At 40.1% G+C, this 16151-nt stretch overlaps 1 protein-coding gene across 2 annotated transcripts in view; it reads right to left on the minus strand.

Moving 5' to 3' along the window:
* LOC124623187 (ras GTPase-activating protein 1) overlaps positions 1–16151 on the minus strand; it is a 148524-nt gene that overhangs the window by 113962 nt on the left and 18411 nt on the right. For both annotated transcript variants that reach the window (XR_006980679.1, XM_047148993.1), the window contains exons 4-5: positions 5004–5206; positions 4700–4920 (exon numbers count right to left, since the gene is read on the minus strand). Coding sequence is in view for 1 of the 2 variants with exons in the window: in XM_047148993.1 (XP_047004949.1) it covers positions 4700–4920; positions 5004–5206 (424 nt within the window). In the remaining variant the exon portion in view is untranslated. The remainder of the gene's footprint in view (positions 1–4699; positions 4921–5003; positions 5207–16151) is intronic.

Below are 16151 nucleotides of genomic sequence, written 5' to 3' on the forward strand. Positions count from 1 at the left end.
TATCTGCCAAGCAAGATCGTAAGAGATGGAAAAGAGCCACCACGGTATGACAACCAAGTTAGAAAACTGCTGCGGAAGCAAAGGGAACTTCACAGCAAACATAAACATAGCCAAAGCCTTGCAGACAAACAAAAATTACGCGAAGTGAAATGTAGTGTGAGGAGGGCTATGCGAAAGGCGTTCAGTGAATTCGAAAGTAAAGTTCTATGTACTGACTTGGCAGAAAATCCTAAGAAATTTTGGTCTTATGTCAAAGCGGTAGGTGGATCAAAACAAAATGTCCAGACACTCTGTGACCAAAATGGTTCTGAAAAAGAGGATGACAGAATAAAGGCCGAAATACTAAACGTCTTTTTCCAAAGCTGTTTCACAGAGAAAGACTGCACTGTAGTCCCTTCTCTAGATTGTCGCACAGATGACAAAATGGTAGATATCGAAATAGACGACAGAGGGATAGAGAAACAATTAAAATCGCGCAAAAGAGGAAAGGCCGCTGGACGATACCAGTTCGATTTTACACAGAGTACGCGAAGGAACTTGCCCCCCTTCTTGCAGCGGTGTACCGTAGGTCTCTAGAAGAGCGTAGCATTCCAAAGGATTGGAAAAGGGCACAGGTCATCCCCGTTTTCAAGAAGGGACGTCGAACAGATGTGCAGAACTATAGACCTATGTATCTAACGTCAATCAGTTGTAGAATTTTGGAACACGTATTATGTTTGAGTATAATGACTTTTCTGTAGGAATCAGCATGGGTTTCGAAAAAGACGGTCGTGTGAAACCCAGCTCGCCCTATTCGTCCACGAGACTCAGAGGGCCATAGACACGGGTTCCCAGGTAGATGCCGTGTTTCTCGACTTCCGCAAGACGTATGATACAGTTCCCCACAGTCGTTCCATGAACAAAGTAAGAGCAAATGGACTATCAGACCAACTGTGTGATTGGATTGAAGAGTTCCTAGATAACAGAACGCAGCATGTCATTCTCAATGGAGAGAAGTCTTCCGAAGTAAGAGTGATTTCAGGTGTACCGCAGGGGAGTGTCATAGGACCGTTGCTATTCACAATATACATAAATGATCTTGTGGATGACATCGGAAGTTCACTCAGGTTTTTTGCAGATGATGCTGTGGTGTATCGAGAGGTTGTAACAATGGAAAATGGTACTGAAATGCAGGAGGATCTGCAGCGAATTGACGCATGGTGCAGGGAATGGCAATTCAATCTCAATGCAGAAAAGTGTAATGTGCTGCGAATATATATAAAGATAGATCCCTTATCATTTAGCTGCAAAATAGCAGGTCAGCAACTGGAAGCAGTTAATTCCATAAATTATCTGGGAGTATGCATTAGGAGTGATTTAAAATGGAATGATCATATAAAGTTGATCATCAGTAAAGCAGATGCCAGACTGAGATTCATTGGAAGAATCCTAAGGAAATGCAATCCGAAAACAAAGGAAGTAGGTTACAGTACGCTTGTTCGCCCACTGCTTGAATACTGCTCAGCAGTGTGGGATCCGTACCAGATAGGGTTGATAGAAGAGATAGAGAAGATCCAACAGAGAGCAACGCGCTTTGTTACAGGATCATTTAGTAATCACGAAAGCGTTACGGAGCTGATAGATAAACTCCAGTGGAAGACTCTGCAGGAGAGACGCTCAGTAGCTCAGTACGGGCTTTTGTTAAAATTTCGAGAACATACCTTCATCGAAGAGTCAGGCAGTATATTGCTCCCTCCTACGTATATCTCGCGAAGAGACCATGAGGATAAAATCAGAGAGATTAGAGCCCACACAGAAGCATACCGACAATCCTTCTTTCCACAAACAATATGAGACTGGAATAGAAGGGAGAACCGATAGAGGTACTCAGGGTACCGTCCGCCACACACCATCAGGTGGCTTGCAGAGTATGGATGTAGATGTAGAAGTACAAGAAATTATATGTGGTCCACTGTCGAGAACTGTGATGTATCAAATGGCTCTATGGTTACTTGGCACAGTAATGCAATAGTGAAGGGAGGTGGACCAGCAGTCCCCCATAAGAATCAGTGGTATTTGGTAAAAAGTTAAGTCAAGCATTATGATTCGTCACCATCAAAAATCATAAAAAAAACATCAAGAATGTATAGAAAATGCATAAAGGCATCCTAAGTTTGGAATTACATTTAAAGGAACATCAGCAAAAACAAACAGAACCATTACAGAGGCTTAAGACTTGTGAGGTGATGTAATCAAAAGTGTGTCATTCAAATGAAACACTAGACACACAGGCTATCATAGCAATGAGTGTATTTGTTGCTCACGGATTGACTTTTTTGTACAAGGCAGTTTGTGCCTTTCAGCAAAATGTTGTGTAACTAGTTATGGTTAATAACAAGGTGTGTTTGGTTTGAAAGGGGGGGGGGGGGGAGTCAGCCCAAAATCGATAACCACTGCAGCAATAAACTGTATAGTCGTGCAACTGAGACAGGGGGAAGAAAAAAAAAATTAAATCTTCCTCAATACTACATAGCTGCAGACCTTCCATTCTGAAGCAGCATACCTCGAATCAGCTTAGAGCATTGCCTGGGAAAACAACGAAAGAGCCAGCTAAGAACCTTTATTTGAAGATGTTTGTGTAAACCACGGTGTTATTACAGTGCTAATGTAAAATCTGCCATTTTCATCCTGTTATACACAAGGCATTAAAATTTATCCTGTGTCTTTTTGTCAGATAAAAATGGAAATGAGCACTTGGTGTCATTGGCTGGGAGGCCCCTTGCGGGGAAGGTCCGGCCGCCTCGGTGCAGGTCTTATTACATTCGACGCCACATTGGGCGACCTGCGCGCCAGATGGGGATGAAATGATGATGAACTTCCCTGCATAGAGAAAGAGAGAGAGATGGTCCCTTCCAGAGGAGCATCAGTAGTGTCTACTGTCCCCTACAAAGACAGGGACAGTAGTAGGTTTTCCCGTGATAGGAGTTTTTTAAATTCCTCTGTAAGCTTTCTGAATCTAACCATTTTCCACTTGGGGGAGGGGTGGAGTAATTCTCTGGGTAGGTAGTCTAGTCTTGGTCATATCCACATAGAATACCATGCAGCAAAAAAACTATATATGTGTTTCCACTGGTGGCCCTTGTTGTGGAACAGGAAATGTCTGTGACTAATCAGGAATAGGAGGTAGTGGGAAGATTATGGAGCAAAATGTTGGGACCAGGAGTGGCACAGGGATGGGCAAAGACATTTCATGGGTTGGATGGGTGACAGAATACCACTTTGGGAAGAGTGTAGGAAGGATACTCCTCACTTCAGAACTGATGTGCAATAGTCGAGGCACTGGCAGAGAACGTGTTTCAGTTGTTCCACTCCTGTGTATGCTAAGTGGTGATGAGTCCACTACTGTCAGGTTTTGTGACTTCTCAGAAGGTGTACAGAATAGTTGGGTGTGTGGGGAGACAAGCATGAGAAATTATGTCTCTTGATAAGGTACTATGGTTTGTTTTGATCTGTGAAGCCCTCAGTAATGCCTTAGGCATATTGGGAGCCGGACTACTTGTTTTGTAGGTCACACCAATGGTTGCAACGGGTACAAGAAGGCCTTTTGTACATACTGCATGCAGCAGCTTTCACAGCTATTGTTTGTGATTACTAAGTTTTATATGAAGAGGTTTTCTTATGGGGCCATCAATGAATTATAAAGTAACAAAATGAAGTGGCAATTCAAATACTGAAATGGAGATAGCTTACTGGGTCATTGAAGGTTAGTTGAAATGATGGAAGAGAAAGAGTTTGTGGAGGAGAGAGGACAGGTCAGTTTCATATCATGAAAAAGCCGATGATGAATCAGAACTAGGCAAGGTGTTTAAGACTCTGGTTGGGTACAAAGGATTTTTCTATATAGCCCACAAAAGCCCCCTTTTTAATTTTATGATAAGGCACTCAAAGTAGTATCATGGTTAAAGTTATAAAAAAAATGGTTCAAATGGCTCTGAGCACTATGGGACTTAACTTCTGAGGTCATCAGTCCCCTAGAACTACTTAAACCTAACTAACCTAAGGACATCACACACATCCATGCCCGAGGCAGGATTCGAACCTGCGACCGTAGCGGTCGCGCGGTTCCCGACTGTAGCACCTAGAACCACTCGGCCAGTGTTAAAGTTACAATTACAACGACTGTCATATACTTAATTTCTGTTCTCACTTTGTTTTCATGTGTCTTTGTCCTCCATTGGACTGTTATATTTCTGTTCCGTCTTACCTAATTCCTGTCTTCAGCTCCTTACCTCTTTCTATTACTCCAAACCCTCCCTTTTCCCCTGTACTTTTTTGACATTGTTTCTGGCAGTGATAACCTAGCACGTTGTTGCCATTTTCTATATGTCTGTCTGCTGTTCAGTCCTACTTCTTTATGGCGAGTTGCAATTTATCCTTATACACATATTTACATTCAATACTGGATTATACATCAATTTGTTTCAACTTTAACATTTTATGGAGCAAAAAAAGTGCAGGAAGCCTAGTTTGTTGCTTGTCTAAACGAGCAGGAGCATGAACTAAAATTACAAGAATTTCTGTTTCATTATTCAGGTTTATAATAATGTATAGAGCACAATTTTAAGAACATGTTATTCCATTTTTATCAATAAAAGTCGTTAATGTTCATAACACAGTCTTGCTAGGAGATGGCATTCTCTTTTAAATTTGTGATACTTACCCTACTCACAGCCATAACTAACGTGTGGCCTTCCACAATCTGTTCCTTTCTATATCTGTTTATGACAGCATCCAAACATTCAAATGTACGGCCACCCATCAAATATCGAACACCCTTCTTCTCAATACGAAATCTTTGAATCTGATTATTGATGTGAAAGAACAGAGAATAGTCTCCAGGTGAGTTGTCACTTGGTCTAACAAGGAAGCTTCCCGGTCCAGCTACAAAAAACAATCTTCACATTAAAGTGACCGGGAACACACCAACTCATCTAAACATTGATTAAAACTCATATTTTGCATACCTTTAACAAGCATATCAACAGCTTCACTTTTGGTAACATTCGGATGAAACCAACTAAAAACAGTATTTGGATCAATATTTTCATCCAAGTCTTCAACCAAATCTCGGAAAATCATTCCCTGTTCGCCAGTCCGATGTGCCGTTACCCACAGCCATCCATCTCCCATGTCATTATGGACAAAAAATATATCACCTTTCTGAAAACTAAATATAAAGTAAACTGATTAAACCCAAAAGTGTGACTATAAAGATACAGTTTTATACTCTATCATATCTACAACAATAAGAATCTAAAATAAACAAAACCGTATTGCATTTTCAAAGCCAACAAGCAAACAATATTTTTCACATTCTTAGGGAATAAACCGTGCATAAATAAGGTACTTCCAGTATCACTGATAGACTGGAAGTGGTAACCCATAATTCAAAATTAAAAGTGGTGTGTTGTATTTGTCAACACCATATGGAACAAAAATTATTAAAAATAAGCACTTATGTGTTTCAACCGCTGATAAATGTTTTACTTTTTATCTATTTCATGTAAATGAAATAGATCCATCATTCATTCATTTGTAAGTGTTTACAGGTCCCTTCAAAAGAAAACACTGGAGAAATGTGGGACAGAAAGGAATTCATCAGTAGCAGAATTAGCCAATATAAATTGCCTCTGTATAATCATTAACTACCAATCTTATAAGAAATTAACCAGAAATATTATTTTTATTATATTTCTACACCAAATGCCAGCTTATGAACTTAGATTAAAATCGCTATTTTGAAAACAAAGTAGTTTTCAACCATTTATACACTTAGCTGTCGATTACCTACTCCATCATCAATAGTAATTTACACACTGCATGATGCAAGGATTACTTAAGTGCTTAATGGGATTGGCAATTCCAAACACACTGTTTATAAGTGCGACATTGGGTTATGCTTTTTATTTATAGATATACATTTTTAGAATAAACAGCTTCTTACACACACACTAACAGAAACCTTAGACAAAAGCCCAAACTCTCTTTTTTTCATATTTTGTCTTGTAATTGCACATACCACAGCAAACCTGAAATAGATTTTAGTCATCATTTTTAAATACCATTTAAGAGAACAGGTATTGGTGTGCAAGGCATAATAATGCTATGTCCTTGAAGAAAATCATGTGTGTATTAATGATAACATTTTCACTCAGCACATTTGCATAATAAATCCTTCATTGATGTTATTGCTAAACAAGTACTTAACAATTCATCCAATGTAAACACAGGAGACACTTATGATTGGGGAGAAATCAACTTATGGTTTCCACAACACTCAATCTTAGGTCCATTAGTGTTTCTGAAATATGTAATTGACCTATCTAGTTTAAATGATCTTCTGTCTAGTTTACAAAAGGCAAAAATAATTCATTTTCTAGATGACACTAGTATTTTAATCAGTCCAAATAGACGTACAGTAACAGCTGAAAAGATAAGTAATGCTCTTAAAAATGGTCCCAGTTTCAAATACATACATTACAGATTTGCGTATCTAGAGGTAATATACCAATGATAAAAGAAAAATGTGGCGAGGAAACTTCAAAAATTTTAGGTATCCATGTGAATGAGAACTTACGGTTGCAAAACATCATCTTGGAACTCTTAAAATCACGTAGTTCAGCTAATTTGCTCTCCAAATTATTGCAAATCTTGTGGAGAGACAAATCAGTAAATTAGCGTATTTTGGGTTCTTTCATTCGATAAAGTCATATGGATAATTTTCTGGGGTAATTATCTTGAAGTAAGTTTTCACTGCTCAAAAACTTATTGTAAGAACAACATTTGGTGCTCATTCGTGATCATCTTGTAGACATCCGTTTCAGATGTTACGTAGTTCGACTATCGCTTCACACTACAGCTCACAAGGAACACCGATGTACACAATTACAGAGCAAGAAGAAAAAATGGCATTAATTATTCCATAGCATGGTTGTGTTTAGCACAAAATGGGGTGCATGATGCATCCAATAAAATTTTTGATCACTTATCCGATGTCTGATGGATAGTAAAGTTTAAATTTGATCATATGGGATCATATTCTTGGGTAACTCGTCAAACTGAGTAGCAGTTTTTAGACTACGAAAGCGAGTAACAAGACTCAATTGTGGTGTAAATTCAAGAACATCTTGCAGAAATCTGTTCAAGGAACTAGGTAGTCTAACTACTGCTTCTCAGTACATTTCTTCCTTAATGAAATTTGATTCAAATAGTATGCTCTATTTCCAATCAGTAGCTCAATAGTTAGTATCAATACTGTGAATAAGAACCATCTACATAAAGAGCTAAAATCATTTTTGTTGGTCCAAAAAGGGGCACAATATTCAGGAACATACATTTTCAATAAATTGCCAACAACCATTTAAAAACTTGGTTTCAGATAATGTATAGTTTAAACAGAGTTTGAAAGAATTTCTGATAGGCAACCCCAACTCTATAGATGAATATCTCAAGAGGGACTGTTAGAACAGCTAAGGTAAAAAATGTCTGTTAGATTTCAGTTTTACCAGCTCTTTGTCACAACAGTCAAAATTAGGAATCAATTTGTGTACGATAAATTTAACATGATGTGTAGAAATGATTAATTCACATTTATATTAAGAGACTCATTCCATATCATCAGATTAATCATACAAATGACCCCTGGAACATAAAACTAACTACCTAGTTTTTCTTGGGAAGGTTATTGTGCAAGGCAAAATATCATTCCCATCACCAGGTCCAACACAAACTGAAAAATACAAAGCTAACTTTCATTTGATTTTTTAAATCACATTGTCAGTTAGTTGATTCCATTTTAAAATGTTACCCATGTAAACACTAAGTATTGTGCATCAAGTCTCATTTAGTAGTTGACCCATGATATTTACGTCTGTCATAGACATCTGCTACTGACATTTATTTGAAATTGAGTAATTTTGTTTTTTGTAAAATAGGTAGCTGTGCAATATCCACAAATGATGAAATTTTGTGGCCTGCTGACTATAGTGTATACATGAAGGGTAGTACCCGTATTTGGTCTTCACACATATGCAAGGCAGTTAGCAAAGCGTACAATAAATACCCGCAAACCTTTGGAAAATTGAATTTTTTAAAAAATGATGAAATGCTCTTAACTTCCTCAAATTCAAGTACTCTATGAGAAAATAATTGCAGAGAGTAAGATTAAGAATTAATGTTCTGTTTATGATGAGATCATCAGAGATGAAGCAAAATATCAGATGGGATGGAAACAGGCTGTGTCCTTTTTGGTGGAATCACCTGGCCATTTGCCTTAAGCTATTTACAAAAATAATTACAGATGAGAAACAGAACAACAATGTAATTTGTGAGGTAGACAGATGATAACAATTCTTTCATTTGGAAATGTGTTAATGTCATTTTAGCTATCAGAGAAAACTTCAAACAGTGTAGTTAAAATATTTAAATAACCATTTGCAAACTTTATCTCACTTGTTGTAAAAGATGATCGAAGTCTGTGTAAAATAGATTAAAAGGAACATTACCACAGTCCTATACCCTTTTTCCACCCAAAACAATACATTTCAGGAATTTATTCCTATAGTCAATTATTATTGGTTCCACTCCACCATGGATATACATCAGTCTCAGCTGAAGAGATTGTATTTACACAGATGTAGATCCCATATAAGACATGATAATAGAAAGAAATTACTACAAAATGTGCTCTCTGGTGATAACGATCACTGATTATGTTCTCTCGAGTCACAAACATTTAAAATGAACAATGCCCTTCTTCCATCCATACAGGGAACTTAGAAAATCATAAAAAACATCACAAAAAGGGTAAGACATTGAGTCAGAGATAGGAACAACAAAAAAGACTGCTATACATTTACACTTTCAGCCAAAAGGCCTTTTTCTGAAGTAGGAAATACACACTCACTCACTCACTCACTCTCTCTCTCTCTCTTGCCTGACTGGAGAGGCAATCTGTTGGTGGTGGAGGTGAGGAAGAGGCTGGATCAGGAGGCAGAGGGATAGCAGGGTAGGGATGGGGGAAGGTGTAGTGCTTCTTGGAGTAAGCAGGGATGTGGTTGGGGCTGCTAGGTGCTATTGGCAGCTTTGTGGAGGGATAGAGGAGGGGAAAAAGACTAGTGGGTGCAGTGGTTGAAAAGAAGGCTGTGTAGTGCTGGAGTGAGAGCACGGGAGATGATAGGTAAGTGAAGGACAGAGACTTGCAAAGGATGAGAGCAGAGGAGTTATGGGAACATACGATATACTGCAGGAAGAATTCCCACCAGTGCAATTCAGAAAAGCAGGTGTTGGTAGGAAAGATCTAGAAGGTGCAGGCTGTGAAGCAGTCACTGAAAGGAAGTGCGTTGTGTTGGGTAGCAATTTATACAGACAGACAGCTTATTGGTTGACATGCCCTCATAGAAAGAAGCACTTGCAGTTTACTTTGTATGTTATGTGACAGCTTTCACAAACACACCTTCTTTTGATGGAATGGGAGATGTCCTTGATTGGACTGAGCATGTGGTGCTGGTTGTGGTAGTGGTACGAGGATGTATAGGATATGTCTTGCATGTGGGTCTATTGCAGGGACATGAGATATGAGACAAGTGGTTGGGAACCGGGGTGGAGTAAGGATGGACAAGGATACATACTCCATCACTGCTCCTAAGTCCTTGCCTCATATACCTGCAATATACTTAGATACATACTCCCACCACCAGTTGCTATATGCAATACAGTGTCAACAGCCAGAGACAGTGGTCATATATGTGCGAGTTGTGCTCGTGTGAATGTGTTTGCGTTTTCTAAATCAGAGGAAAGCCTATATACCCAAAAGGGTAAATGTATAGCAGTCTTTTTGTTATGCCTGTCTTCGGCTCAATGTCTCCTCTATATGCTAAGTAGCGATCTATCCTTTTCAATAATATTGTCAACATTACAATTTATGTGACAATTTAAAATTTCATTAGTTCTGCATTTTAATAAGGATTGCTTTCATCTTTTTGTTGTGTTTTTAACACACTAACTGGTACAGGCATAGTGATGGATATTTCACCACCAGGACCAGCCAAGCATCGGGCTCTGCCTTGGCTGCTGGTGGCCTCGTGGCAGTCGCCATGTTAACGGTCTAACTTGTGAACTTTTATTGCAAATGCCAGAAACACTCTTACTTTCTCAGGTCTTGTCTTTGTGTACTGTATTATGCATGTCACACACTGAAGGATGTTCCTGTTGCTACTGCTAGTTTATGTACACTCCTGGAAATGGAAAAAAGAACACATTGACGCCGGTGTGTCAGACCCACCATACTTGCTCCGGACACTGTGAGAGGGCTGTACAAGCAATGATCACATGCACGGCACAGCGGACACACCAGGAACCGCGGTGTTGGCCGTCGAATGGCGCTAGCTGCGCAGCATTTGTGCACCGCCGCCGTCAGTGTCAGCCAGTTTGCCGTGGCATACGGAGCTCCATCGCAGTCTTTAACACTGGTAGCATGCTGCGACAGCGTGGACGTGAACCGTATGTGCAGTTGACGGACTTTGAGCGAGGGCGTATAGTGGGCATGCGGGAGGCCGGGTGGACGTACCGCCGAATTGCTCAACACGTGGGGCGTGAGGTCTCCACAGCACATCGATGTTGTCGCCAGTGGTCGGCGGATGGTGCATGTGCCCGTCGACCTGGGACCGGACCGCAGCGACGCACGCCAAGACCGTAGGATACTACGCAGTGCCGTAGGGGACCGCACCGCCACTTCCCAGCAAATTAGGGACACTGTTGCTCCTGGGGTATCGGCGAGGACCATTCGCAACCGTCTCCATGAAGCTGGGCTACGGTCCCGCACACCGTTAGGCCGTCTTCCGCTCACGCCCCGACATCATGCAGCCCGCCTCCAGTGGTGTCGCGACAGGCGTGAATGGAGGGACGAATGGAGACGTGTCGTCTTCAGCGATGAGAGTCGCTTCTGCCTTGGTGCCAATGATGGTCGTATGTGTGTTTGGCGCCGTGCAGGTGAGCGCCACAATCAGGACTGCATACGACCGAGGCACACAGGGCCAACACCCGGCATCATGGTGTGGGGAGTGATCTCCTACACTGACCGTACACCACTGGTGATCGTCGAGGGGACACTGAATAGTGCACGGTACATCCAAACCGTCATCGAACCCATCGTTCTACCATTCCTAGACCGGCAAGGGAACTTGCTGTTCCAACAGGACAATGCACGTCCGTATGTATCCCGTGCCACCCAACGTGCTCTAGAAGGTGTAAGTCAACTACCCTGGCCAGCAAGATCTCCGGATCTGTCCCCCATTGAGCATGTTTGGGACTGGATGAAGCGTCGTCTCACGCGGTCTGCACGTCCAGCACGAACGCTGGTCCAACTGAGGCGCCAGGTGGAAATGGCATGGCAAGCTGTTCCACAGGACTACATCCAGCATCTCTACGATCGTCTCCATGGGAGAATAGCAGCCTGCATTGCTGCGAAAGGTGGATATACACTGTACTAGTGCCGACATTGTGCATGCTCTGTTGCCTGTGTCTATGTGCCTGTGGTTCTGTCAGTGTGATCATGTGATGTATCTGACCCCAGGAATGTGTCAATAAAGTTTCCCCTTCCTGGGACAATGAATTCACAGTGTTCTTATTTCAATTTCCAGGAGTGTATTTGCATTCAAGTGTAAACATTCCAATTGTCTTTACAAATGCTTCTACAGAATCTACAGTTATTAATTCCACAAATAAATTTCACAGTTAATTTCTGAAATATAAAAACTGTCAATTCTTTTAGCATTTTAGAAAAATCTCTGATGGTAACAAAGGACAAAAATATCAAAAGTATAACTTCACATAGCAGCATAATTTTTATGGCCACACATTTTGGACTTTATCTCTAATGCTCCTTCTTTTAAGAAGGTTCTTAAGAACTGAATTTGTGGTCTTCTTTTCTGTTTGTGTTAACTGTTCTGCATTTCATGAACTTTGCGGATTGTTATTCTGCCTGGTATGAAATTGCTTAAAATGTCCTATTTTAATTAGGAAGCATGTTTGACCAACATACATTGCCTTATTTGCTTTTTATTTACTGAGGCTGGGCAATGATTCACACAAATCAAGGAGTAATAATTAAAAGACTGGACACTGATGATGCAAGCACTTAATGTTTGTCCATAGCACCCTACACTTGGATCACCATCAGCTGGGTTAACTGTCCTGTTATTTACATGAAGCCCTACACAAATAAGTTACAAGAAGCTAAAGTCATTCGTAATTTTTTCTAGTGACGCATTGCTGTTACAGATCCATAAGCATTCAGAATTTCATTAGCAAAATCTAATTTAAAATGAGGATTCACCAAATAATTTTGTGTAAAGTCAACAGTTCTTGTCACATGCAATTTACATTACTACAGTATATCACAAAGAATTTTTTGATAATTTATTGCACAGTTCGCATAAAATAGTACTAAGTGCACACAATATTTTATTCCCTAACAATACATTATAACATGTGGATGAACTAGTCCAATCTGAAGACTTGGCAAATTATAGTATCAGCATATGTCTCACAATTGAAATCTTATGTCTTGGCACAGCTTATGTAGCTGCACAACTTCTGTGTGGGATTATTTGTGGCCGCCTTTTTCATTCAGTCAGTTCTGAAAAAGTCAATTCTGTGCTTATTCTTGTCAAAACCCTCAAGAATAATACGATAAAAGTCTCCTTTTTCTGAATTACTTTTTTGCATAATGCATTATCTTTGACGTCTCTGGTCACACTACGTCAGATTTTTAACGCCATGTATTGTATACTCTTGTAATTTTTTTTTTTTCTGCAAGTCTTCTAGTCAATGAAATAATATTCTAATCTTTTTTCTTCTCATTGACATTTGACCCAACATATGTTGTGTGTAAAAAAAAATGGCTCAAATGGCTCTGAGCACTATGGGACTTAACAGCTGAGGTCATCAGTCCCCTAGAACTTCGAGCTACTTAAACCTAACTAACCTAAGGACATCACACACATCCATGCCCGAGGCAGGATTCGAACCTGCGACCGTAGCTGTCACGCGGTTCCAGACTGAAGCGCCTAGAACCGCTCGACCACTCCGGTAGAACCGCTCGGCCACTCCGGCCGGCTGTTGTGTGGCCTTTTACTAGAAAAAGAGCAATATGTCAGAAGATAGTGTGAATATTGTATGCAGTTACAAGTTTCTGTGCTCCACCCACCAGTCTTCTATAGGTGAATGGCTGCCTTTCCCTTCTTTTACAAACTGTCCCATCCAGGGATTTCCATTATTGTTGTACTTCAGACAAAATGTTCACTACATCCTACTCATTAAATCTCTCTATATACTAGTTTAAGCAGAGAGTTTAGGTATTTTTTGTGCTGTTAACACTTTACTTCCATTTTACATGCTGCGCCGTGTGTCAAAACCTTCCACAAAGTTTTGATATTTTTCAACACTGTGCCTCTCTGGTGGAATCAGTTGTGTAGAAGCTTTTTGCTAGAAATGATTGTGGTGTGAATGTTGTCCATGAGGCAGCGTGGCTCATGTAGCGAAGGAGTCTCGAGTTAGCAGCAGCACAAGAAAGGTGGCGAGTGGGGCCCCACACTAGGAGCAATCCATGAATGTGTCAGAAAAGGACTTGGCTGTATCCAGAGTGATAGTGTGGCCTCGTTATTGTTGAGAGCCATTGTTTGGGAAGCTGTAATTTGGAAAGGAGCTCCCTTCTGCATGCAAGAGCACTTTAGTTGCACAATACTGGTGTTGCCCAAAGGAGATTGGCAGTTAAAGCAACAGTTGAAAGTCTGTGCAGCCATCACTATACTGTCACTGCACCCTGGTTGCATTGACACATGAGTACTGGATAATTCCACATGGAGCTGAGTAACTTTATTATTGTGTACTTGCCCATCTGTGTGTTGTTGTTGTTGGTCTTGCTAAATCGTATTCTAGTTCGCCCTTGTGGAGGGGGGGGCGTTAGTTCCAATATTTTGTGAATGGCCATTTGTTTGTTTTAACTGTTTATGTTACAAGGTTGTCCCTGAGTTTGCCCGGGTGGGAGGCCATTACTTGTACACGTGTGGGGGTCTGGTGGTAATGAACAAATTTTACATTGTAGCACAAGAAACTGGTGTGTACAAAACTTGCAATAAAGGGGTTCCACTGTAATTTATTGTGTATTTCAAGAGCTTTTGTTAAACTGGATTTATCTGAATACTTGGTGTGTTTGAATTGCTGTCAGTTTTGATGTTATAAATTTGTTTACAGATTATTATATTAATTTTGAAATTTTATCACAAATAGTCATCAATCTTGAGCTGAAACTTAACTGATGTTATAATTGCTTTCTAATAATTTTTGTTAATAAAATTGTTTTAAAGGATGTATGAACTCATGTTAGCCCAGCACCTTACCACTCCTTAACAGCTCTTACTGTATCACATGTAAAATGAGTATGAGCAATCATTAGTGAGCTTCCGTGTGCCTCAGACTGATATAGAAGCCTCAATCCCTCCTAAAGACATCATTAGCAGATGGGGACAAAATAAATCCCAGAAACCACAGTATAATAGCCAGGAGAATTTCAGTAATTTTTACCTTTCTGGGCAAGAAAGTCTGCATTTTATGATATGATAAAGTTATTATGACCCCAAATGATGGCATTGAATGATTACACATGATACATTATTACTCAGACCTTTAAACTTATAGGCCTGTTTAAACAAATTTAAGTGTGCTCTCTTTATTCAAACACCATATATGAAATAATTTGTACATGGATTGTTCAAATACAATGTAGCATGGACAGGACTACCACAATAAAAAAAAACACATGGTTTCTACATTATACCAAAGAGCCAAAACATGACCACTTATTTATTAGCATGTTGGTCAACTGTGCTACCGATTCTGCTTGGTATGGATTAGACAAGTCCTTGACAGGATTCTAGAAGTCTGTGGCACCAGATATCTACACACAGGTCAAGAAATTCCCACAAATTACTGGGTGGTGGTTTGTAAACATGCAGATGGCGCCCGATCCATGTTCCAGTAGGTACAGATTAGGCACATTTGCTGATAAAGACATCCTTGAGTTCACTACAATGACCCTCAAACCACTGTAGCATGATTATGACATTGCAACATGGACAGTTATCTTGCTATAAGAAGTCATCACCATAGAGGAAACTTCAAGCATAAAGCAATGTAGGTGGCCGACAATGTTATGTAGTTCACTGCTGTCACAATGCCTTAGATTGCCACCACAAATCCCTTGGAAGCCCCACAGCATAATTCTGCCCTCATCAGCCTACATCTGTGGTGCGGTGCATGTTTCGTGCAGCCATTCGCCCGTATGACGGTGTATAAGGATCCAACCACTGACCTGGTGTAACAACAAATGTTCTTCATTTGACAGGCAACACATTTCTATTGATCGACAGTGAAAACTTAGTGATGCTGTGTCTACTGCAGTCATAATTGATGATGTCATTGGGTCAACACAAGAACACGTAGGGGTCATGTTATGTGGAGCTCCACATTAAACAATGGCCTTCAAATGATGTGCTCTGAAACACTTGTGCCTGCACCATCACTGTATTCAGTCATCAGATCTGCTACAGATTGCTGCCCATCCTGGATTACACAGCTGGGGATACTTCGACTGCTACGTTTTGTGATGAGATGTGGACGTCCAATGCCATACAGCCTACCTGAGATTAGATTAGATTAGTTTTTCGTTCCATAGATCCGTGTGGAGGAGATCCTCGTGGATGTGGAACACGCCAATTATTTTTTTTAAAGCTGAAATAACAATACTAATAGTATGAATATTTACAATACATCATTTGTTTCTATTAAAAAATTCGTCAATGGAGTAGAAGGAGTTGGCCACTAGTAAGTCTTTCAGGCTCCTTTTAAACTGATCCTTATTTGTAACTAAATTTTTTACGTTTGCTGGCAAATTACTGAAGATGAGTGTTCCTGAGTAGTGGACCCCTTTTTGAACTAAAGTAAGTGCTTTTAAGTCCTTGTGCAGATCATTTTTGTTCCTGGTATTGTACATATGAACTGAGCTGTTTGTTGGAAAAAGAGAGATATTATTTAGGACAAATTTCATTAAGGAG

The sequence above is a fragment of the Schistocerca americana genome, chromosome 7, assembly GCF_021461395.2.
Source record: "Schistocerca americana isolate TAMUIC-IGC-003095 chromosome 7, iqSchAmer2.1, whole genome shotgun sequence".
NCBI lineage: Eukaryota > Metazoa > Arthropoda > Insecta > Orthoptera > Acrididae > Schistocerca > Schistocerca americana.